Consider the following 26,802-nt stretch of genomic DNA (forward strand, 5'->3'; position numbering starts at 1 on the left):
CGTCGCTAGTTTTCCTTCTGATTCGTTCTTTTTTTCGTATCCCCGCCTCTCACCTGGATCTAAAGCCTGAAGCTAGTGTCGAGAGCCCAAGAAAAATCTCGGTAGCCTGAGAGTCTGATTGGGAGTATGCTTGAAAAAGTAAACCCGGAAAGGCTTTAGTGAATTAAAGCTGAAGGCAGAGGAAATATAATAGATAATTTGGCTGGAGTCGGGAAGGTTTAATGCAAATAAGATAGCCTAAGGGCAGCATGGGAAAAAAGACTACAATACCCAGTGGTTACAGTGTGTGAGAAGCGCTGCTTTCTGGGGGTTGTAGTATCTAGGAGCTGTGTTTGAATTATTGGGACTGAGGATAACCTGTTAAAATTTAAAAAGAGAGAGAGAGGAGAAGCCTATTTGAATCGGGCCTCTCTATATCTTCACAATCGATTGTAAGCTTAAATATATTTTTTAAAAATACAGACAGATTAAAGGGACGCGCCGCCTTTAAGACTATGCTTTACTAATCGATGACTCCTAAATCTAGGAATAGGTAGTTGATGTTTGTGGGCTGGGCCTTGTGGAAGAGAAGCCTCGTGGTGCCTCCTGGCTGAGGAGGCCCGAGGAAAGAAAGCGGAAGCCCAGTGTTCGACTAATGCTTTTCTCTGACACGTGCGATCTAACTTTGAGCTGCCTCTTTTTGCAGTCCTGAGAGGCCAAAGCGCCGGTTGTCTGTTACCCATACGTTTCTGTAGGCAAGCCATGGCTCAGCTCCAGACACGCTTCTTCACTGACAACAAGAAGTAAGTAAGCGTACTCCCTCTCTCTCCCCTCCTCTCCTTCCCCCCCCCGCGCCCCCCGCCCCCCAGCCCCGGGATCCTTTCAAAAGACCACTCCGGTATGACCTTGTGCATCCCTGGTTATCTTTGCTACCAATTCACTTTTTCCCTTTTTTTGGCTGGACTCCTCGCTTGAGCGAGTTTTCGCTCAAATGGAAGCGGTACCTTGCGAGGATTTCTCAAGGATCACCGAGCCTTCTTGCCTAGACTCAGGCTGTATATAATTTGAATTGTGAGTGTAGAGGGACCTGAAGGGCTTCAGGTTTGCTTCCTGAATGAAGTGCATTATGTAATTGAACAGTGAACAACGGACTAAGTCGTTATAGGCTGTCTGCTTAGTGGTGTTTCACAGTGTCTGAAAACACAACTTCATTTTCCTACGTAGGTGATAGACGATGCTTTTCTAAACGAGGCTAGAAGGTGGAGCTCTCAATAGGGAGTTGGTAGAACTGGTTTTTGATGAGTGTGAAGTCAATTCAGTTACAGATTTGTGTATTTATATAGATAAATCTACACGTATACGTGTGTATATATATATACCTGTATGTGTATACCCATATGTATGTAAACATTTTACCAATTTTACAAATGGTCCCCAGGTATGTAGCAATCATTTGAAACCTAATTATATTCTACTTTGTGGCGTATATTACACTATTAATTAACTTTTTTTTGTTTCGCCTGGTCTCTTCAACTATATTGTAAGCCTCTTGATTGTAGAGACTATGTTATGCTTCTTGGATTGACTGAGTCAACAAATGTTTGTCAAGTTCTTCTGGAACTGATGATAAATAATAAATATTTGTTGTATTAACAAGCTAATATCAGCTATAAACTAAAAAACTCCCACCTCAATTAAGATTATATTTTTGATTCTGTGTTTGTAGCTTTATCTGTTGACCTGGTACATAATATTCACTCCTCTTGTATTGTTGCTTACAGTACATTTAAATTGTATTATCAATACTGATGAGTATATATACTTAGTCGAAATGCTTCTAAAGGAATATGGTGATGGAATAGCATGATCACTGTATTTTTTCTAATTAAAAGTTTTATGGAGATTATTGTTGATTCACATGAAGTTTTAAGAAATATTAGAGCACTGTATTTTAACTCCTGTGATAAATGGATAAACATCATATGTGTGTATGTGTGTTTGTGTTTATATATTTAGGTTTTCCAAAACGGTAACAAAACCTAGAAATTAAACTTCTCGCTTCTTCCTTTCACGCAATACGTTCTCATCAGTAAAATGAGGGGGGAAAGTAGATTTATTCATGTATATGTGTATAATTTACATATGCATGTATCTTCATATATGAGTATGTAATTATGCTACATTTCCCTACTCATCTTACTGGCCAAAATATCATAGTAAACCAAAACTTTCAATTTCTAGGCTTTGTTATCTTTTGGAGAACCTAAATAACTTTTTACTTTTTTCAGCATGATAAATATATAACTATAGCCTTACTACTCAAAGTGTAGTTTGCAGACCAGCAGCATTATCATCACTTGGGAGCTGGTTACAAAAAGCAGAATCTCAGACTGTACCTCAGACTTGCTGATTTAGAATCTACATTTTAGCAAGATCTGAAACCTCCATCCCCCTCTCCCATTGTGACAAAAAGAGACTTATCATAGCATGTCTTGGTGAGCCCTGAAAGTTCTACCTTAACATCTTTTGAAATTTTTACATTCCCCACAAATATAGCCTAAATTCAGACCTTATGAAGACTTTTTTGTTTTTGTTTTTTGTAACAACTTTATTGAGATGTAATTCATGTGCAATAGAATTCACACATTTAAGTGTCCAATTCACTAGTTTTGAGTGTATTTGCAGAATTATGCAACCATCACCACAGTAAATTTTAGAACATTTTTCATCATCCTTTAGCTGTTACTCCTTCCCCCAACACCCAAATACTTCCAAATCCCCCCAGCCCAAGGCAATCACTAATTTACTTTCTGTCTCTATAGATTTGTCTGTTATGGACATTTCATATAAATAGGATTATACAGTACGTGGTCTTTTGTGACTGGCTTCTTTCACTTAGTATGATGTTTTTCAAGGTTCATCCATGTTGTTTTATATATATATATATATATATATATATATATATATATATATACCTATATATATAAAACAGGGCTCATCAAGACATGTTGTAATAAATCTCTTTTTGCCACAATGGGAGTGGGGGGGGGGCAAAGGCTTTTATATATATATCTATATATAGATATATATAGATATATATATCAGTACTTCATTCCTTTTTACTGCTCAATAATATTCCGTTGTATGGATATACCAAGTTGTGTTTCCATTGTTCAGTTGATGGACATTTGGGTTGTTTTCACCTTTTGGCTATTAGGAATAGTGGTGGTGTGAACATTTGTGCACAAGTTTTTGTGTAAACATATATGTTCATTTCTCTTGGGTATATACTTACGAATGGAGTTGCTGGGTCAAGTGGTAATGCCGTGTTTAACTTTTTGAGGAACTGCCAGATTTTTCCAAAGCAATCATACCATTTTACCTTTCTACCAGCAATGATAAGGGTTTAATGTCTCCACATACTCACCAACACTTAATATCTGTCTTTCTTATTGTAGCCATCCTAGTGGGTATGAAGTGATATCTCATTGTGGTTTGATTTGCATTTCCTTTATGACTAACAGTGCTCAGCATCTTTTCATGTGCCTGTTGATCATTTGTATACCTTCTCTGGAGAAATGTCTATTTCGATCCTTGGCCCGTCTTTAAAATAGGGTTGTCTTTATTATTGAGTTATAAATGTTCTCTATATATTCTAGATACATGTTCCTTGTCAGATACATGATTTGCAAGAATTTTCTCCCATTCTCTCTCACAAGAGTTTCTTAATCTGCCTCCTGTTGTGTGTGCCTGTAATCCAGTCTCTGCAGTGCTGCCAAGAAAGATCTAACTAAACAAAATTCTGATGATGTTATTTGACTTAGACAGTGGTTCCTCCATTGCCTAGGGAAAGAAGTAAAAAGTACTTCACAGAGCATCTAAACTACTCCATGCACATCTCTTTAGCCTTATCTTTGGTCACTGTCTAGAGTAAAGTAACACTTTCTGGAATAAGCTGGGTGGGCAGCTCTTTAATAACTCTTAGCTATTTTTTTTGCTGCTCTCCCTGCTTTCCTGCACCCCTTCTTTCTGCCTCGCCACACTTCACCTGGCAGAAACTCACTTTTCTAGATGTAGTGTAAGAGTGATGTTTTTTAGGCATCCTTTCAGATTCTGCTCTCCCAGCCCCCTTTTCTCGGTTGAAATGACCTACCACTTCCTTGTTCTCCCATTTTATGTATTACTTATGACACTGTTCTTACATACTTTCCTCGTATTTGATTACCAGACTTTAACCCTTTCCAAGAACAGAGACCACAGGTTAATTCATTTTTTGTTAACCCCATGTAGCAAAATGTCTGGCATGTATTAGATACCCAATAAATGTTTGTTGAATGAATAAATGCACATTTGTTAAAACATCTGTAGACTTGATTTATCGTTTCCTTTTTGTAGATATGCGGTAGATGATGTTCCTTTCTCGATACCTGCAGCCTCTGAAATTGCTGACCTTAGTAACATCATTAATAAATTGCTTGAGGCGAAAAACGGTGGGTATATATACTCCGAAAAGTTAGGAGAAAGCACAGTGACACTAACTAGACTGAAATACATGACATGTTATTTATAGCCCTTTGGGGGCATTATTTTATAATATTGCATGGATTTTATCATGGTAAAATTTATAACATGGATTTCCCTACTGTATGATAGTTTGAAAAATGCTTTGAAATAAGTTTTCAGGAAAAAAGAAATTTAGTTTAATCTGCTTTTAAGGCAATATGGAGAGAAGGTGGTTGAGATTTAGGAATAAAGATTTTAGTGTAAAAGTTGTGATGTAGAGGTAATGAAGACGTGAAGGCTAGATTGGGTAGGCATAGAACAAGCATCTTGGTGCTTCTACAAAGCAAAATTACAATATCTGAATTTGAGCATTTGTTTTGTATAATAACAAATGCCAGCATTAATACTAGTATTTTATTTAAGTATTTAAAATTCATTTTAAAATAATGGATAAAACAAACATAAACATGCCACAGTATCAAGTAAAACATTTATAAAGATATAAATTAAAATAAATTAAACGTATGTAAAAAAATTTATGGGCTATAAATTTATATGTAAATTTAATATAAAATTTAAATGATATGAACATTGTAAAATTAATATGAACAATGTATGCAAAAATATTGATCAAACAAGATGGGTCATAAGTTGATAATGGTTGAAGTTGGGCAATAGGTATAGGAAGGTTTATTATTCTCCACTTTTGTATATGTTTGGAATTTTCTATAATAAAATGTTTCTTTAAAAAGTAATGAAACCATATATATAGTAGAAGATTTAAACATGAAAAATGGAAAATAACATAAAGCATAATCTTTAAAAACAAAATTTGTCAATGGAGCCATCATTTAGAGGCAAGCTTTTTTTTTTTTTTCTTCTTCGCGTACGCGGGCCTCTCACTGTTGTGGCCTCTCCCATTGCGGAGCACAGGCTCCGGACGCACAGGCTCAGCGGCCATGGCTCACGGGCCCAGCAGCTCCGCGGCATGTGGGATCTTCCCGGACCGGGGCACGAACCCGTGTCCCTTGCATCGGCAGGCGGACTCTCAACCACTGCGCCACCAGGGAAGCCCTAGAGGCAAGCATATATTTATGCAGATGTTTCTGATGCTTTTAAAGCTCTTTTGATTCTACCCTAGTTGGAGGAATGGGGAGGTGAGAATTGTAAACTAATGCCTAATATTTTCCACTTACTCTTCCAAAAATCTTATAACTTTTTTGTTAAGCTTAAGATGTTTTTGAACAACTTTTTTGCAGGGGGACAAGGTCTTTTCATTGTTAGCAAGATATAGTTCTTGATACAGAGATATTCACATAGCATTTCCTATCGGTTCTTATCTTTCATCATGGATGTACAATAGTGTAGAGATTCTGATGCATAGTTAGTTTTCTAAACTCCAAAGATGTCATATATTCTACTTGTTGAAAAACTCTGAAGTAGCATAAGAATTATTTTCTTGCAAGACACTTTGCAGTATCAGTATATGGTTGGTTGTTGTTACCCAAATATTTGCATATTTTTCTAAACTTGTAGATGAACATTGATTTGTCTTTTTGTGTAAATCGATTAACTGAGTCACTGCTCTTGAGTTGAAGATGCAAAATGATTCAGATTTTTATTTTATTTTATTTTATTTATTTATCTTTGGTTGCGTTGGGTCTTCATTGCTGCACGCGGTCTTTTCTCTAGTTGCGGTGAGCGGGGGCTGCTCTTGATTTCGGTGCACAGGCTTCTCACTGCGGTGGCTTCTCTTGTTGCGGAGCATGGGCTCTAGGCACGCGGGCTTCAGTAGTTGTGGCTCACGGGCTTTGTTGCTCCGCAACAGGTCAGATCTTCCCAGACCAGGGCTCAAACCCATGTACCCTGCATTGGCAGGCAGATTCTTAACCACTGCGCCCCCAGGGAAGCCCAGATTCAGGTTTTTTAAAAAGTAACAAGCCAAAGAATCAATGAGGGAATTCTTCTTTAAGAAGGATTTTATGATAGCTAATAAATCAGAAAGAATGAAGAATTTTTAGCATTTTGTAACTCCAAATGAAATAATGGATTTAAGAAGTGAATATCTATAGCTACTAAAGCCATTTATTAGGTAAAAGGCTAACAAAGAACGTTATGGTGGATGGGATCAGACTGACATCATCTGAACCCAGAGGTAGATCTTAATATCATAAAAGGAGACACAGTGAGATAGTGTGCTTTCTAATGTGATACAATAGGAAATACAATATGGTGTGTAAATATCTTGCCAGAAACAGACAGACCCAAAGTCTAATTAGGCATTTGGGTCTGCCTAATGTACAGGTTGTATGTAGGTGGTAGAGGAACATGTTAAAGGATACCCTGGAGATATAATCAACCAAAGCCAGAATGTAAGAAGTATTACAAGAAGACCCAGTTTCTTCAGCAAATAAAAGGCAATGGAAAAAAAGGACAGAGAACTGTTAAAGATATTAATCAAATATAATGTGAGGACTTTGGATGCTGATTCTAGAAAGCTCACTGTTAAAAGGCATTTATGAAACAAGGAAATATGAACATTGACTGGCTTTATGGTATTAAAAGGAATAAGTAATGTTAAATTTTAACATTGTGACTTTTTTAGTCTTTATATTTTAGAGATTACACACTAAAGCATTTACAGCTGAAATTATATCATTTCTGAGCTTTGCTTTAAAAAAAACCAGCAGGAGAATGGAGGGAGGAGTATAGATGATTGTCCATGAGTTGGTAAAAGATGGGAATGAGGATTCATTATGTTATTCCTACTTTTGTATATATCTGGGATTCTTCTTAGAATACAAAGGTTTCCTTAATCAACATGATTACACCATCAACAATAAAATATTATACCAACAGAACAAAGTATTTCTGTTCTTAAAAATCACATAATATACTGGAATACATGGTCTGATTGTGCCATGGAGAAATTCTGGAGAAACTTGGAGGCCACACTAGGATAATAGGTACCTGTTTGTTTTGGGGGGTCTCTCATTTACCTCTGCCAATACCACTTCAGGTCCTAACAGTGATAATTTTATTATGTATTTTCTTTAGAGTTCCACAAACATGTGGAGTTTGATTTCCTTATCAAGGGCCAGTTTCTGCGAATGCCCTTGTTCAAACACATGGAACTGGAAAACATCTCATCAGTAAGTTCAAATGCTTACCTGCTCTATTTTACTTAAGGTATTACCAGATAATGTAGGAAAACTTCATTTAGAATCAGCCTGAATCTACAGGAACCGAGAACCTTTTGATTACTGTTTTTTCCTAGAAACTGAACCTCGGTTTCTATATCTTCAATGTTTAAATTCCCTCTTTTTTTCTAAGAGTAATATTCAAGAAATGCAGATGAATGAACAAGGAAAGATAACTTCATATTTGTGGAACAGTTGTCAAGAAAGGGAATAGCAAATATATGTTTACTACTAATAAAGGTATATAAAATGATTGTGTACATATATAAACTTATGGGTTAGGTTATTGTCATTTATAGTGATTGCCCCTTCCTCTAATTTTCAAACTTTCCTTATTATTACTTTTATAATTTAAAATATTTATAATTGCTTTTATGATTGGGGGGCAATTTTTGGAACTGTGGTGAAATATACTGTGGCCTCTCCCCTTCCGGAGCACAAGCTCCGGATGCGCAGGCTCAGCGGCCATGGCTTACGGGCCCAGCCGCTCCGCGGCATGTGGGATCTTCCCGGACCAGGGCACGAACCCGCGTCCCCTGCATCAGCAGGCGGACTCTCAACCACTGCGCCACCAGGGAAGCCCTTAACCATTTTTAAGTGTACAAATAAGTGGCATTAAGTACATTCACAATATTATGCAACCATCACCGCTGTCCATTTCTAGAATTTTTTCATCATCCTAAACAGAAGCTCTGTATCCATTAAACAGCATGCTTTTATGATTTTATAAAGTTTCTTATATTCTTTTTTTTCTACTTTTAGCATAAGTTTTCCAAGGTCATTAATATTTCTTGATATTACTCTTAGCATATGGTTAGGTCAAATAAAGTTTTTCACTTTTTATATGGCTCCAAAATTTCTGGATTCTGAAGGGGAATTATTACATGAAGGAGATAAATTACACCGGGGGTCCTTTATTTTCATAACGTACCATTTAAAAACTGCACCACCTGATTGATTTTTTTTTTTTTTTTGGCGATACGCGGGCCTCTCACCGTTGTGCCCTCTCCCGTTGCGGAGCACAGGCTCCGGACACCCAGGCTTAGCGGCCATGGCTCACGGGCCCAGCCGCTCCGCGGCACGCGGGATCCTCCCAGACCGGGGCACGAACCCGTGTCCCCTGCATCAGCAGGCAGACTCTCAGCCACTATGCCACCAGGGAAGCCCTCTCGATTGATTTCTGGTTTCTCTCTGTGACTAGGAAGAGGTTGTGGAACTAGAGTACGTGGAAAAGTATACTGCACCTCAGCCAGAACAATGCATGTTCCATGATGACTGGATCAGTGCGATCGACGGGGCAGAGGAATGGTATTGCCAGATGAATGTTTTTGTATCCATTTTAAGTGTACTATATGAATATTTTTCTCTGATTACTTGTTCTTTGTGAAAGTAATTTTGTGATATATATATATATATATATATATATATATATATATATATATATATAGTGACCATGCCAAAGACCTTTAAATTTAGTGTAGTCAAGAAGAAACATATCTGTTAATAGGTTTTCTTTTCTGTCTAAAGATGTTGTAGTGACATTTGTCTTCCGAATAGGTTGTGTGTCTTAGGGCATTTATTTGATTATGTTGCTTTTAAGACCAAGAATATAATTTGTTTCATAGAGGGAAAAAAACCTTTTCTAGCCACAGATCTCCCAGCCTACTACCCTGAAGATGCAGATCATGCTATTTTTAGGGCTGAAAAGGGCAGACTGGAATCCAGAAGGTATGAATCATTCAGAGCAAACCCCCTCTGGCCTTATTGTAGAAAAACACCTCAAGAATGGATCTCAGTAGGAGCTTCTTTCAAAGAATGTCTCCCTGGAGTTATTACATAGTTATGTTTTTACTGGTTTTACTTTTACTTTAAATGGCTCTACTGGTTTTTTATTTAATGGTTTTCACTGGTTAAATACAAAGGACTATTAGGCTTTTCAAACAATTCGCTTAGCTTCCCTGGGAGTGGTAATATTTTACAACAATCATAAAAATGAAATCTAGGGTTTGTCAGTTACATTTTTATTTTAGGAGGTCAGGAAAAGCCAAATGTAACATCTTCTGATTTATTCTAGTGTGTTTTGAAATCTTAATCTTTATATTAAAGAAGAGTTTAAAAATATAATCCTCAAGGTTTACTTTATCAGTGCTTTAGAAATATAATTGATTTCAGGGTTTGAGAAAAGCTGTTTTTTGTGTTTCATAGGATTTTTTTCTCCTCACAGGATCTTGACTGGTTCTTATGATAAGACTTCTCGGATCTGGTCCTTGGAAGGAAAGTCAATAATGACAGTTGTGGGACATACAGACGTTGTAAAAGATGTGGCCTGGGTCAAAAAAGGTTAGGACTCTGCCTAAATGGAGAGGAATCCTGGATAGGGAATTGGAAATAAGCCATTTTTGATGCTGGGGCAGAATGGGGACAGGATAAGAAATGTCTCATGCCTCAGTTTTTAAAGGGTCTTTCAAAAATATACACATAAAAAAATCCGTAAATCAGTAGAAGTGAATCCTAAAATTATATCACATAATATACATTTTCAAGTTAATATTGAGTGTGTTAAATGCATGTCTTTTATAGTTTTGTTTTGTTTTGTTTTTTGGCTGTGCCCTGTGGCATGTGGGATCTTAGTTCCCCAACTAGGGATCGAACGCGCTCCTGCAGTATAAGCACGGAGTCTTAACCACTGGACCTCCAGGGAAGTCCCTGTACTATTTTTGAAGAATATTCCCTTTTATACCATAAGTTAGCTTCTTTTTTCAAAGGTGGCTATATGAGGTCTTTTACCTTTTTAACATCTTTATCAACAACTACAAAAAATTCCGTTCTTTTGTTTTGGAACACTATTTAAAATTTTTGTACTAATTTCTTTCTTATCCTTGTGTTCTCCTTTCTTCAGACAATCTGTCTTGCATACTACTGAGTGCCTCTATGGATCAGACTATTCTCCTATGGGAGTGGAATGTAGAGAGAAACAAAGTGAAAGCCCTGCACTGCTGCAGGGGTCATGCTGGCAGTGTGGAATCTATAGCTGTTGATAGCACAGGAGCCAAAGTAAGTAGCTATTGTGTTATTAGTACTGTGTTCAATTAGAATTTGAGCTTCTTGTGCAAAAATGTCTTTTCTACATAAAGTCACTGTGATCGGCCTACTTCCATAACAATTGGTGACTAAAGAATATGATTTCAAACCAAAAGTAAATACTCATAATGAGAGATATGAAGAGTCACTCCCTGACTCTGGGTATCTCTGGTTTAGAATTTTATATAAATAGCAGAAATTTTAAGAACTCAGGTAAAAAAGTAATTTCTTTATGTAACCTCCTCAAATCATAGTGATTGACATTTTCAGTCCTTCAGCTACTCATAGTGCTGTCATTAATTGAAAATGTCTAGCTGATCCCCTAAAACTTAGCATGCACTAAAGTTAGCATTAATCGAGATTGTTTTACTATTACTGCTGATCTACTCTGTATCACAACAAAATGGTAAAAGTTAGTCAAGCTATGAGGGCAACACAGTATTTACTTAAGAGGGGTTACAAACTCCCTCACCATTTGAAAATTCTCCAAACCACATGAAGTATTCTAGATTTAAGAGTGTTTCTTCAGCATTTCTTTGCCAGTTAGTGTAACAGAGGACGTTTCTGCATTCAAAGTTAAAAATTTATGAGTATTCATATTGAGGCATAAAGAAGGTTTACATGTTGTTGAGTCCAAACTTAAGTGAATTAACTGTACCCTGTCCTTTGGCTATAAGAGATAGAAACTCATCCTGAACATTTTTTAGCTTAAAAGACCCAAGGAGGGAGTGATGCACCACATCATGAGCAGGGTGATGATGCATTTGGATGTCAGGAACCAATGGAGTAGAGGCTTGCATGTGGCTAGCACACCTCCTCCCTCTCGTCTCCCCAAATTGACTTCATTCTCTTACCTCAGTCTGGCTTTCTCGGCATGGCAATAAAACCTGGCCTTCAATATTCCCAGGTTTTACATCCTATACTGTCTGTCCCTGGAAAAAGATTAACTTCAGCTGTCTAAAACACAAGTTTTCAAAAAAAACACAGTTTTTTTCAAAAAAAACACAGGTTTTCTCTTTCCTCTGAAGGAGGAAGAGACCTACTGCCACAGTGTAGGTCAGTTGCCCACCCTGATCTAAGCAACCATGGCCAGGGTACGGGCCCTATAAGAATGGCAGCTCTTTCAGTTGCCATGAGATTGAGGGTACAACTTCCCAGAGACTAGGAAGACAGGCAGATAGGTGATGCCATAGTAGTAAGGATTTCAGGACAAAGTAAAGATTTCAAGTTAAACAGCAGAAGAAAACCAGGCAAACAATATGATGGATTATATTACATACTCTTTTTCGCTTCATATATATTTTTTTTAGTTTTGCAGTGGCTCCTGGGATAAGATGCTAAAGATTTGGTCTACAGGTAAATGAAATGTTTCTTCTACGTTGACTTATTAATGATATTTCAAGAATTTCAGTGAAAAAAAGACTTTTTAGCCCATATTTTTCTATAAAAAATGGACCAGAGCTTTTTAGGTCACAAATAAAGTACTATAGTATAGAGAAAAATTAGTATATTTCTTTGTGTTTCAAAATGTTTTTCTACTCTACCAACCCCTTATTTATTGGACGATGTCACTGAATCCCTGCAAGTACCAATAACACATCTGGTGCAGTGTGACATAACTACCTTAGTTCTCAGAGTTCCCTTATTCAGGAACGTGGAAATAAACAAATTACCTTCTGAGTCAATTTGATATACTTTACTATTAGAGAAATTTCTTAGTTTAGCTGGTTTACTTTAAAAAATTTTTTTTAAATACAATTTTACCAAACTTAATTTTCTCACTTTGAAAACATAGATTAGAAAGAACAATTAGAGGAGACAAGGAGACTCTTAGAGGAAAGTACCTTGATAATAGTAAGAAGACACTGCTAGAAGAAAAGAAGGGGGAAAACCCACATATATTTTAAAAAGTAGTAGTACAGAACTATTTATTGCATGGGTAAGCAGATCAAAATACCTCTGTTGCTTCTGAGGAAATTGCTATATTACTGTACAACACCCTAAATACAGTTAAGCCCAGCTTAAACAGTTTTAAATAATTATGTGTAAAATGGCAGGAAATATAAATCCATTTTAGTTAAAGCAAACAGTTTTGAGGCAGAAAGTTGTTTGTGTAGGAATTTTTCCTTTTGTGAAATACTTTTTGATAGTGCTGGGTAGATGAGATATTATCTATGATTAGTTGTTACCCTTAAGGTGCTTATAGTCTAGTTTGGGAAAAGCACATGACATTTATAAAATAGTTACAAAACATTAAAATCTATGGGTTTTTTATCTGGGTTTGCTACCTAGTCAAATGATGGATAACGAAGATTTTAATCAAAAAATAACTATCGGGCTTCCCTGGTGTCGCAGTGGTTGAGAGTCCGCCTGCCGTTGCACGGGATGCGGGTTCGTGCCCCGGACCGGGAGGATCCCATGTGCCGCGGAGCGGCTGGGCCTGTGAGCCATGGCCGCTGGGCCTGCACGTCCGGAGCCTGTGCTCCACAACGGGAGAGGCCACAGCAGTGAGAGGCCCGCGTACCACAAAAGAAAAAACTATCTATGAAATAGATTTTAATTTATTGTTAGAAAAGTGAAATAGTCAAGAAGAATAAACATGGCTGGAATGTATGTCCTTTTAACATGTGTTTACTTACCATGTCATTCCCTTCTTCATAATATAAATGCAATCTGGTCAGAACTCTCCTACAACTATAATAGTAAGCAACTTTTCATAGATATGGTAAACTGATGAATAGCCATAATGATAATCTTAATAAGATACCAAACTGGGTAGGTTTTAGGATTTTAATGTATAACACTTTATTTTTTGCTTTCTCCTTTTCGAAGATTGGTAAGCCAGGTATTGTTTTTAGATATAATTTCCATTAACCAAAATGAGGAGAAATGTTAACTCCCTAACCCGTTGAGATAACAGACAAAGTATATACCTAGAAATATAAGAATTATTTGAGACTGTTTGTAATTAATATTTACCTTAAATTTTAACTCTATCAAATCTAATTCTCTGTGATATAGTCCCTACAGATGAAGAAGATGAAATGGAAGAATCCACAAATCGACCGAGAAAGAAACAGAAAACAGAGCAATTGGGACTAACAAGAGTAAGTATTTGTGAGAACTGACAGTATTGGGCTTAGGGGTTTTTTTTTTTGATAAATTGATTGATTGATTGATTGATTGCTGCAATGGGTCTTTGTTGCTGCACTCTGGCTCTCTCTAGTTGCCGTGAGCAGGGGCTACTCTTTGTTGCCGTGCGCGGTCTTCTCATTGTGGTGGCTTCTCTTGTTGTGGAGCACGGGCTCTAGGCACACAGGCTTCAGTAGTTTTGTCATGCAGGCTCAGTAGTTGTGGCTTGCGGGCTCTAGAATGGAGGCTCAGTAGTTGTGGCACACGGGCTTAGTTGCTCCGCGGCATGTGGGATCTTCCCGGACCAGAGCTTGAACCCGTGTCCCCTGCGTTGGCAGGCGGATTCTTAACCACTGCACCACCAGGGAAGTCCCGGCTTAGGTCTTTATTGACAAATATATGTTAATTTAATATAATTGTTCATATTTAGTTTCCTTTTTTCTTGTCTTGCTGCTTCAACCATAAGGCTTTCTTTCAGTAGATTTGTAAATTTTTATTATAAATACTCTGCTGCATTTATTTGAGTTATTGAATGTAGTTGCATTAAGCTAGGTTTACAGCTTGATAGGTTGATTATTTAGCTATTATATTTGTCCTCATGGTGAATTTTTTTTTTTTAACATCTTTGTTGGAGTTGCTCATGGTGAATTTTAAAGTAGGATCTTTTAATTGTTGAAGCTTGCACTAAGTTTAGTGAAATATCTCATTACCTGACTGTTCAATGATAATGTTGCAGACTCACAGACATAGAAAACAACCTTATGGTGACCAAAGGGGAGAAGGGATTGGGGGGGAGCAAATTAGGAGTTTGGGATTAGCAGACACAGACTACTATGTATAAAATAAGTAAACAACAGGTCCTGCTGTAGAGCACAGGGAACTATATTCAATATCTTGTAATAAACCATAATGGAAAAGAATCTGAAAAAGAATAGATAACTGAATCACTTTGCTGTATACCAGAAACTAACACAACATTGTAAGTCAACTATACTTCAGTTTAAAAAATAGTAATAGTAATAATGTTTCATACACTGAGGATGTAATTCTAGTACATCTCCTAAATCAGTAGAAACCAAGAGTTTAATTGAGGTTTTGATTCTGTCATTTTGCTATAGATCCAATTAAATCAAACTCAGAAAGTTAATCCAGATTCTTATTTGCTCTGTTCCATTAGAAGGATATTTATCATAATATGATCTGACCTGTATTAATATACTTAATGAGAAGAACAATACTGAGTCAGATTTAGGAAATCATATGTTTCATTCATTTTCTAACAGCTGTAATTGATGTGCATTAAATCAGTCACACATTTGCACATTATTATAGTCACCAATAACAAGATAGGTATCTTATAAAAACTTGAAAATGAGGAATAAGTGATTCCTCAAACTCACGTTAAACTGCAGTAAACAATAGCACTTACTGTTTCCAACTGAAAGTAGTGATTTATAATTTATACATTTAAACATAGACTGCTGAATTGCAAGTTGAATGATCTGGCGGCAATTCAGCTTCCTTATCACTTGTCTCATAAGACACATTAAAGCTGGAAATGCCTTACCAATTGGATAATGTGCCAGTGGTAATTTATTGATGCATGTCCCTGATCAACCTTTAAAGAATATATCTGAGTAGAAAAAGACTTCTTGAATTATCAAAATACTTTACTTACAAGGTAGCTTTTTTTTTAACCTTTATGTTAGTTGAAGTTTGGCATACGTATAATTAAGTATACAGCTCAATGCATTTTTGCAGTTGTGTATACCCAAGTAATCACTATCTAAATCAAAACATCAAGAATTACCGACACCCTAGAAGATGCCCTCTAGGCTCCCTTGAAATCAGTAGCCTCCTAAAAGTGATCACTGTTCTGACTTATCCTAGATTAGTTTCACCTAGTTTTAAGCTTCATATACAGGCATACCTCATTTTATTGCACTTTGCAGATAATGCATTTTTTTACAAATTGAAGGTTTGTGGCAACTGTGTGTCAAGCCTGTTGGTTCCATTTTTCCAGCAGCCTTTATTCACTTCGTGTCTCTGTGTCACACTTTGATAAGTCTCAAAATATCTCAGACTTTTAAATTATTATTATATTTGTTATGGGGATCGGTGATCAGTGATCTTTGATGTTACCATTGTAATTGCTTTGGGGTGCCATGAACCACGCCCATATAAGACAGTGAACTTAATCAGTAAATGTGTATGTTCTGACTGCTCCACCGACCAGCCGTTCCCCCATCTCTCTTGCTCCTCTCGGGCCTCCCTATTCCCTGAGATTCAACAATATTGAAATTAGGCCAATTAAAAACCCTACAGTGGACTCTTAAGTGTTGAAGTGAAATGAAGTCTCATGTCTTTCACTTTAAATCGAAAGCTAGAAATGATTAAGCTTAGTGAGGAGGGCATGTCAAAAGCTGAGAGAGGTCAAAAAGATAGGCCTCTTATCCCAGTTAGCCAAGTTGTGAATGCAAAGGAAAAGTTTTTGAAGGAAAAGTGCTACTCCAGTGGGCACATAAATGATAAAGTGAAACAGCCTTGTTGCTGATATGAAGAAAGTTTCAGTGGTCTGGGTAGAAGAGCAGACCAGCCACAACATTCCCTTAAACCAGAGCCTAATCCAGAGGAAGGCCCTAACTCTCTTCAATCCTTTGAAGGCTGAGAGAGGTGAGGAAGCTGTAGAAGAAAAGTTTGAAGCGAGCAGAAGTTGCTTCAAGAGATTTAAGGAAAGCAGTCTTTATAACATAAAAGTTCAAAGTGTAGCAGCAAGTGCTGATGTAGAAGCTGCAGCAAGTTACCCAGAAGATCTAGCTAAGAAATTAAACAAAGGTGACTACACTAACAGATTTTCAAAGCAGATAAAACATCCTTCTTTTAAAAGAAGATGCCATCTAAGACTTTCATGAGAGAAGACAAGTCAATGCCTGGCTTCAAAGCTTCAAAGGACAGGCTGACTCTCTTGTTAGGGGCTAATGCAGCTGGTGACTTGAAGTTGAGGCCAGTGCTCATTTACCATTCTGAAAATCCTAGGGACCTTAAGAATTATGTTAAATCTACTCCATCTGTGCTCTGTGAATAGAACAACAAAGCCTGGATGATAGTACATCTGTTTACGGCATGGTTTACTAAGTATTTTAAGCCCGCTGTTGAGACCTACTGCTCAGAAAAAAGATTCCTTTTTAAAAACATTACTGCTCATTGACAGTGCACCCGGTCATCCAAGAGTTCTGATGGAGATGTTCAAGAAGATTAATGTTATTTTCATGCCTGCTAACACAGCATCCATTCTGCAGCCCATGGTTCAAGGAGTAATTTCAACTTTTAAGCCTTATTATTTAAGAAATATATTTCATAAGACAATAACTGCCATACTTAGTGATTCCTCTGATGGATCTGGGCAGTCATCTGAAAACCTTTGGAGGGACTTCTCTAGTGGTCCAGTGGTTAAGAATTTGCCTTCTAATGCAGGGGACACGGGTTCGATACCTGGTTGGAGAACTGAGATCCCACATGCTGCGGGGCAACTAAGCCCGCACCCCACAACTACTGAGCCCACGTGCTCTGGAGCCTGCACACCCTAACTAGAAAGAAGCCCACGCGCTGCAACAAAAGACCCTGCGTGCCGCAACGAAGATCCCGCAACTAAGACCCGATGCAGCCAAAACTTAAAAAGAATTAAAAAATAAATTTTTAAAAAAGTTTTAAGAAAAAAAAAAAACCTTTGGAAAGAATTCACCATTTCTAGATGCCATGAAGAACATTCATGATTTATCAAGGTCAAAATATCAACATTAACAGGAGTTTGGAAGAAGTTGATTGCAACCCTCATGGATGACTTTGAGGGGTTCAAGACTTCGGTGGAGGAAGTAACTGCAGATGTGGTAGAAATAATTTAAAAAACTAGTACTAGAAGTGGAGCCTGAAGATGTGACTGAATTGCTGCAATCTCATTGTAAGACTTTAATGGATGAGGAGGTGCTTTTATGGTTGTGCAAAGAAAGTGGTTTCTTGAGATGGAATCTACTGGTGAAGATGCTATAAAGATTATTGAAATGATAACAAATGATTTAGAATATTACATAAACTTAGTTGATGAAGCAGCAGCAGGGTTTGAAAGATTTGACTCCAATTTTGAAAGAAGTTCTACTATGGGTAGAATGCTATCAAACAGCATTGCATACTACAGAGAAGTTGTTCATGAAAGGTCAATCGATGTGGCAAACGTCATTGTCGTCTCATTTTAAGAAACTACCACAGCAACCCTGGCCTTCACCAACCACCACCCGATCAGTCAGTAGCCATCAACATTGAGGCAAGACCCTCCAAAGGCAAAAAGATTATGAGTTGCTGAAGACTCAGATGATGGTTACCATTTTTAGCAGTATTTTTAAATTAAGGTATGTACTTTTTTAATGCATAATGCTATTGCTTATTTAATATACTACAGTATAGTGTAAACATAACTTTTTTTTTTTTTTTTTTGGTACGCGGGCCTCTCACTGCTGTGGCCTCTCCTGTTGCAGAGCACAGGCTCCAGACACACAGGCTCAGCAGCCATGGCTCATGGGCCCAGCCGCTCCGCGGCATGTGGGATCCTCCCGGACCGGGGCACGAACCCATGTCCCCTGCATCAGCAGGCGGACTCTCAACCACTGCGCCACCAGGGAAGCCCTAAACAATAACTTTTATATGCACTGGGAAACCAAAAAATTCTTGTGACTCACTTTATTACAGTGTTTGCTTTTCTGTGGTTGTCTGGACCCAAACCCTCAGTATCTCTGAGGTATGCCTGTAATATCTGTGAGATTTCATTCATCTACTGCATGTAATAGTTCTTTTCAGTAATAGATAGCATGCCATTACATGAATATACCAGAATTTATTTGCTCTTCTTTTGATGGACATTTAGATTGTTTCTAGTTTTAGCCACCATAAATAAAGTTGCTGTACTTGTTTTTTGGTGCACATATGTCGTCATTTCTGCATATGCAGAATTGCAGGAGTAGAATTGCTGAGTGACAGGGTACGCACATGTTCAGTTTTATGAATGTTTAATACTGCCAAAACATTTTCCAAGATGGTTATATCAGTTTATACTCCCACTGACAGTATGAGAGTCAAAGTTACTCCACATCCATATCACCACTTGATATGGTCAATTTTTTAGTACCATAACTGATTTTATTTTATCACATAACATGTTTACATTTACTTACTGTTAAAAGGTGTCTTATTTTGTGATTTCTGGTGGTGTGTAGTGTATTTTAAGTCCCAGCCCTTTGATAGCTAATTTTCAAGTGCCTGTTCATGTTTTTAGCACTTTTTTTTTTTTTTTTTTTTTTTTTTGCTGCACCACACGGCATGCGGGATCTTAGTTCCCCGACCAGGGATCAGACCCATGCCCCCTGCAGTGGAAGCTCAGAATCTTAACCACTGCATTTTTTTTTAAGTGTGTTGCTTATCTTTTTCTTATTGATTTGTAAGAGATCTTTTTATATTTTTTTATTTTTTATTTTATTTTATATTGGAGTATAGTTGATTAACAATGTTGTGTTAGTTTCAGGTGTACAGCAGAGTGATTCAGTTATACATATATATGTATCTATTCTTTTTCAAATTCCTTTCCCATTTAGGTTATTACAGAGTGTTGAGCAGAGTTCCCTGTGCTATACAGTAGGTCCTTGTTGGTTATCTATTTTAAATATAGCAGTGTGTACATGTCAATCCCAAACTCCCAATCTATCCCTCCCCCCTTCTCTTCCCCACCCCCCGGAACCATAAGTTCATTCTCTGTGAGTCTGTTTCTGTTTTGTAAATAAGTTCATTGTATCTTTTTTTTTAATTCTGCATATAAGCAATATCATCTGATATCTGTCTTTCTCTGTCTTATTTCACTTAGTATGATAATCTCCATGTCCATCCATGTTGCTGCAGATGTCATTATTTCTTTCTTTTTAATGGCTGAGTAATATTCCTTTGTATATATGTACCACATCTTCTTTATCCATTCATCTGTCAATGGACATTTAGGTTGCTTCCATGTCTTGGCTCTTATAAACAGTGCTGCAGTGAACATTGGGGTGCATATGTCCTTTCAAAGCTAGTTTTTCTCCAGATATATGCCCAGGAGTGAGATTGCTGGATCATATGGTAGCTCTATTTTTAGTTTCTTAAGGAACCTCCATACTGTTCTCCATATTGGCTGTACCAATTTACATTCCCACCAACAATGTAGGAGGGTTCCCTTTTCTCCACACCCTCTCCAGCATTTATTGTTTGTAGATTTCTTGATGATGGCCATTCTGACTGGTATGAGGTGATATTTCATTGTAGTTTTGATTTGCATTTCTCTAATAATTAGCGATGTTGAGCATCTTTTCATGTGCCTCTTGGCCATCTGTATGTCTTCTTTGGGGAAATGTGTATTTAGGTCTTCTGCCCATTTTTTGACTGGGTTGTTTGTTTTTTTGATATTGAGCTGCATGAGCTGTTGGGAAATTTTGGAAATTAATCCCTTGTCAGTCACATTGTTTGCAAATATTTTCTCCCATTCTGTGGGTTGTCTTTTCATTTTATTTATGGTTTCCTTTGCTATGCAAAAGCTTTTGAGTTTCATTAGGTCCCATTTGTTTATTTTTGTTTTTATCGCCATTACTCTAGAGATGGATCGAAAAAGATATTGCTGCGATTTATGTCGGAGTGTTCTGCTTATGTTTTCCTCTAATAGTTTTATAGTATCCGGTCTTACATTTAGGTTTTTAGTCCATTTTGAGTTTATTTTTGTGTATGGTGTAAAAGGATACATTTCATTTTGAAATTATTTCATTTTGAAATGAAATGTATTTCATTTTGTATTTCATTTTGAAATGTAATTTCATTTTTTTACTTGTAGCTGTCCAGTTTTCCCAGCACCATTTATTGAAGAGACTGTCTTCTCCATTGTATATAATCTTGCCTCCTTTGTCTTAGATTAATTAACCATAGGTGCATGCATTTATTTCTGGGCTTTCTACCCTGTGGGGCAATTTCCACCCTGTTCCATTGATCTATATTTCCATTTTTGTGCCAGTACCATACTGTTTTAACGACTAGCTTTCTTTTTGTATTTTGTATTCAAGGTCTTTGCTGGATATAGGTATTATAAGTATTTTCTCCCACTCAGTGCCTTGCTGATAACTTTTATTTTTAGGTGTGCACGTTCATAAGCTTGCTTCCACTGTTCATTTTATTTGAGAGAAATCACAATATATTCATTTTTTTCATTTAGGTTTTTATAAGCTTTAAATCTGTACATTTATAAATTATTAATTGAAGTTATACTAGAAACCCTTGAAGTGCTATTTGAAGTTGAAATTAGAAATAATAGGAAAAGTTGGGTTATTAAGACCAAAATAAGACAAGTATCAAAAAGTTATTTTCTCTCTGGATTTCTTTCTAGTACCTGGCTTGTATTAATATGAGTAATGCTCTCAATCAGTTCATTTACTGGTCATTTGTTTCATATATTAACATACAATAATTTTTTTTCCACATTTTCTCTCAAAATTGCTGTTTTTCCTGCAGTACTATTCTTTTTTTTGAGCAATTATTCTTTTTTTAAAATTCATTCATTCATTCATTTGGCTGCATCAGGTCTTAGTTGCAGCACGCAGGATCTTCATTGCGGCATGAGGGCTTCTCTCTAGTTGTGTGCAGCCTCCAGAGCGCGGGCTCCTCTGTTGCTTGCCCCACGGCATGTGGGATCTTAGTCTTCCAACCAGGAATCAAACCTGCGTCCCCTGCATTGGAAGGTGGATTCTTAACCACTGGACCACCAAAGAAGTCCCCTCCAGTACTATTCTGCTGAAGTTTGTTTGCAGTAACAATGCCAAAGTTGACTTTTCTAACTTTAAAAAAAAAAAAAAGTACATGTAGGAAAATTCACTCTTTTTGGTGTATAGCTTTTGAGTTTTGATAAATACATAGAATATGTAACTACTACATATTCAAGATACGGGAGACTTTGCCATCCCCTGAAACTCATGTTGCCCATTTGTAGTCAGCCTTTCCTCTATTTCTATCACCTGACAACCACTATCAGATCTCTGTTCCTGTAATTTTTCTTTTTCTAGAATATCATATAAGTGGAATCACACAGTATGTAGCCTTTTGCATCAAGCTTTTTTTTCACATATCATAATGTATTTGAGAAGGGAAACAAAGAAAGACTCATCCAGATTATTGGGTATCATGGTTTATTCCTTTCAAATGCTGAGTAGTAGTCTATTGTATGGATATACAACAGTTGGTTTAATCATTCACCAGCTGAAGGATATTTGGGTTGTTTCTAGTTTGACAGTTATGAATAAAACTGCTATAAACATTTGTGGACAGTTTTTTGTGTGAACCTAAGTTTTCATTTTTCTTAGGTAAATACCTAGGAATGGGATTGCTTATTCATATACATTTACCCATCATTTTACATGCCATTTCCTATCCTGGAGCCTCTGATTGATTGTTACCTTACTTTTTGTTTTGGATCACAGTAGAGGTTGTTCTGTTCCTCACTCCTCTATCAGGTTCCTTTACTGCTTCCAGGAAAATTTTAGGGCTGGAAGAGAGACCTTAGGGATCATTTGGTCTAGCAGTTGGCAAATAACAGCCCCACAGGTGATTTGGCTGTGGCCTGATTTTGTACTACAGAGTGCTAAGAATGATTTTTACATTTTTAAGGGGCTTTAAAAACAAAGAACACGGAACAGAGACTGTATGTGGCCTGGAAAGGCTAAAATTTTTACTTTCTGGATCTTTATCAAAAAACTTTGCTGATCTCTAATCTAGTACAACCCCCTTAACATTTAAGAAGGTTAAATGTAACAGAGTTACACAAGTAGGTTAACTGTCCCCCATTTCAAGAGTTTTCCTTCCTTCTTTTACATGTTCTTTGTATTTAAGACAGACAGTATACCTAGTTTGATGATTTTAATTTGAGAGGGACATTAGAGATTTTGGAATTCTAATAAATGAGCCATGGGTATTATTTAAAGATTGGATGCTGAAGAAATGAGGTGGTGAGAATAACCTACTGCAGTTAATTAACCTGGAAGAGTTATGTAGAAAATAGCAGCACCTTACCTCAAACCTAGGTCTTTCTGACCCCAGAGCTTTTTCTTCTAGCTTCTACATATAACATCTTTGTCAACTGGGAGAATTTAATTAGTGTTAATATTCCTCAAAATGAAAAGTAGAGCAGAAGGGGAAGCAACAGAATACTGTGGAAAGACTACAAATTTTGGAGTAATATTTGGGTTCAATCTCAGATCTGCCATTTATAAACAGTATGACCTTGGGCAAGTTATCTTTCTCAACTTCAGTGTTTTCATCTATAAAATAAAAACAGAAATATGTCTTGGAGGATTGCTGTAAAGAAGAAATAAGGTAGGATATGAAAGCTAAAGCACCTGACAAAATATCTGGCATATCAGCTTTAAAAGTAATAACTATTATTATTGTTTCAATCACTCTAAACGAAAACTGCTTTCCCTTTTCGGTGTCCTTCATTTCTAGACTCCCATAGTGACCCTCTCTGGCCACAAGGAAGCAATTTCCTCGGTTCTGTGGTCAGATGCTGAAGAAATCTGCAGTGCATCTTGGGACCACACAATTAGAGTGTGGGATGCTGAGTCCGGCAGTCTTAAGTCAACTTTGGTAAGACAAATTCAGTGCTTCTCTGATTAACTTTGAGCTTTTAAGCGGTAAACTTCTAGGAGATGGTTACTTTTTAAGCGGTAAACTTCTAGGAGATGGTTACTTTTCGCCCACCCTGATTACATGTTCTTTCCTTTTTTTTTTTTAGACAGGAAATAAAGTGTTTAATTGTATCTCCTATTCTCCACTTTGTAAACGTCTAGCATCTGGAAGTACAGATAGGCATATCAGACTGTGGGATCCCCGAAGTAAAGGTGAGTTGTGTAAACCTCTGAAGGAAAAATATGAGTGAGTAACATCAGTTTCTCTTCTCACTAGAGATGTGTATAAAAAGATACTTTTCTAGAAATTTTTTGGGGGGTTCTGCCTACTTCCGTTTTCTAAAATTTAATAATGGTTGTCTGTTTTGTTCAGATGGTTCTTTGGTGTCGCTGTCCCTAACCTCCCATACAGGCTGGGTCACATCAGTCAAGTGGTCTCCTGCCCATGAGCAGCAGCTCATTTCAGGCTCTTTAGATAACATGGTTAAGCTGTGGGATACGAGAAGGTAACTCCTGTTGATGACTTACAAAGGAAATCTATCAATTGCCCCGTTGTATACAGAGAAAATGAAATGAACACTGAAATGACTATCCAAAAGCAAAAGGGTCTAGAGAAAGGTCTGGGTCATATATCCTGAAATGATACATATTGATATCAAAAAGGAAGGCCAGGATCAAAGGAATTTTCTTAATGTTAATATGTTGGGGGTTTTTGCATTCTGAATGAATTTAATTGTGATAGTTTATCTTTTGCCAAAAACACAATTTATGAAATCCATCTTTCTGACCTTGTTATATAAAATAGGAAAAAAAACCCAAACCTTAATATAAGTATGGTAATTATAGAATTCGAAGGCCAGTGGCCTGAATGAATGGAACTGTGGTCAGATTGTAAATTATGTGTTGATAGGCAATTAAGTAAAAATACAGAGTTTTAAAGGTAAAATTTAAAGGTTCCTTTCTTATTCATCAGTTAGTGCTGCGATACTAATATATGCAGAGGGCCCCCAAGAGAACGCATATACAATTTATTTACATATTTCTACAAGTAGAATGGAGAGGCAGTAACCAAAACCACAGTCTGCTAATGATACAGGAAAAACAGGAGAAGTAGTCAAGTAAATGCTCAGAATTTTAAGATTAAGTGGTTATTGGGGCAAGGATGGTAAACTAAAATTTTCAGAAAAGTATAAGTGATTAGTCATATATGTTTGTTTAATACTATGAAATGCATATAACATGTTAATATTTTCATCTTTTAGTTGTAAGGCTCCTCTCTATGATCTGGCTGCTCATGAAGACAAAGTTCTGAGTGTAGACTGGACAGTCACAGGGGTAAGAATTTATTAGTTATTTGGTAGAGAGGAAGAAACTACATTATGTTTTTAGAATAAATCTGGTATTTGTGTTTACAGAGTTACTAGTTTCAGTATATCTGATATTTATAATTCTGTATTCTAGGTTCCATTAATATTCATAAAATCTCATATCTCATTTAAAGAAGAAAAAAATTGTCCCTTAATATTAGTAGTAGTAAAATTTGAATATTTTGAAGCACTTTTTTTCTCATGAGTATTTTATTGAAATGTTTTAAGTCCCTAAACTTGCTACTTCAGACTAATTGGATCAAAGTATTTGCTACTTAGAAAAATCTTAGATAATACGGCTGTATTATAAAATGTTCTTAAAGAATTACAATTTAATTATACACACACACACACACACACACACACACACACACACGTAAAAGCTCTTATTGCCTAAGAACACTTTCCAAATGCAGGTTTGAGGGCTATCTGAAAAATCTGTAGTATCCATTTACCTACAAACAATGTGCCATCTTTTAAAAACGTAATTTTCTTAAACAGGTAAAACTATATTACCCTTCAAACTTTTAAATTTTATTACATTTCTTAGCAAACGCTTCATAGAAAGTACAATAGCATATTATGCCTCAACCAAATTAAAATCACCACTTTTAAAGTTTTAATATAGTGTATATATATATAGTATATGTGTAATATAGTAGTGAAATTTGATGCAGTTGGACTGTTTCAGTATTAAGTATTAACTCTAAGTGCAAGTTAATTGCTCATCCATAATTCCTTCTGTAATCAGAATCATCAGTATTTAATTAGGTTCAACAATTATATGAAATAGTATTTACTTCTGTGTTTATGTTTTTTCCTCTCCCTTTACGCAGTTACTTCTGAGTGGAGGAGCAGACAATAAATTGTATTCCTATAGATATTCACCTACGACTTCGCACGTGGGTGCATGAAAGTGAATGATAAATTTGGCTACAGAGATTCCTTCTGTAAATGAAATTGATAGAGAATTCTCAGATTACATCGATGCAGATGCAGGAAGCAGCCTTTTAGATTAAAGTTTATATACTGTTTCACCCTTGATGATAGTTCCCACTGTCTTTTTCTTTATTTTGTATTTATTATATAACAGTTGTTTATTAAATGTAAAACATGGCCTGCGTTCTCTACCTTATGAAAACCCTTGAAATTAAACTGAGTTTTTAATTTATCTTTTAAAGGTATTGGTTTTAATTAAGAATTGCTTTTGAAATGCTATAAAAGCATTATTAAAAATTCAGTAATTGTTCAGATTTTTATCTCTTAAGGGAGAAACTTCACTTTTTAAAAAGTTAGCTGTTTAAAAAAAAGCATCTAAAAAAACTAATAAATTTTAATAGAGAAAAAATTAGAAATACAGTCTGTGTTTGGTAAAATAAGTTATGTCTAACTATAATAATGTTCTTTGTAGGTATTCAGGACATTAAAACATGTAGATATTGCCAGTTAATTAAGAATTTGTTGAAATGTTTTAAGTGAAGTACTTTGTATTAAAGATAAGTCAGGGAGGGGACTTCCTTGGTGGTCCAGTGATAAAGAATCCGCCTTCCAATGCAGGGGACGTGGGTTCGATCCCTGGTTGGGAAACTAAGATCCCACATGCCACAGGGGAACTAAGCCTGTGCACAACTACTGAGCTTGTGCGCCACAACTAGAGAGCCTGCATGCCACAAACTACAGAGCCCATGCGCTCTGGAACCCACACACCACAACTACAGAGCCCACGTGCCCTGGAGCCTGTGTGCCACAACTAGAGAGAGAAAACCCACGCACCACAACTAGAGAGGAGCCCGCATGCCACAACTA

The 26,802-nt window shown here is 36.6% G+C and overlaps 1 protein-coding gene across 1 annotated transcript; it reads left to right on the plus strand.

Moving 5' to 3' along the window:
• WDR12 (WD repeat domain 12) lies at positions 1-26,180 on the plus strand. Its single transcript, XM_029224570.1, has 14 exons — positions 1-101; positions 686-782; positions 4,375-4,469; positions 7,540-7,634; positions 8,884-8,990; positions 9,907-10,022; positions 10,582-10,736; positions 12,074-12,119; positions 13,785-13,870; positions 23,448-23,588; positions 23,737-23,842; positions 24,003-24,135; positions 24,892-24,964; positions 25,833-26,180. Exons 2-14 carry the CDS (start codon positions 742-744, stop codon positions 25,908-25,910), a joined length of 1,272 nt encoding a protein of 423 aa, XP_029080403.1. The 5' UTR covers positions 1-101; positions 686-741; the 3' UTR covers positions 25,911-26,180.
• Positions 26,181-26,802: the final 622 nt, after the last annotated feature.

This window comes from Monodon monoceros, unplaced genomic scaffold (assembly GCF_005190385.1).
Source record: "Monodon monoceros isolate NGI ecotype Baffin Bay Population unplaced genomic scaffold, NGI_Narwhal_1 Super_Scaffold_16, whole genome shotgun sequence".
Lineage (NCBI taxonomy): Eukaryota > Metazoa > Chordata > Mammalia > Artiodactyla > Monodontidae > Monodon > Monodon monoceros.

What these genes read in the sequence shown, in the direction of transcription:
- WDR12 (XM_029224570.1), top strand. Translation starts at nt 742, where the DNA reads ATGGCTCAGCTCCAGACACGCTTCTTCACTGACAACAAGAA. An exon ending in TTCTTCACTGACAACAAGAA is followed by an intron (nt 783 to 4,374) that starts GTAAGTAAGCGT and finishes TCCTTTTTGTAG; the next exon opens with ATATGCGGTAGATGATGTTC. An exon ending in TGTGGCCTGGGTCAAAAAAG is followed by an intron (nt 10,023 to 10,581) that starts GTTAGGACTCTG and finishes TCCTTTCTTCAG; the next exon opens with ACAATCTGTCTTGCATACTA.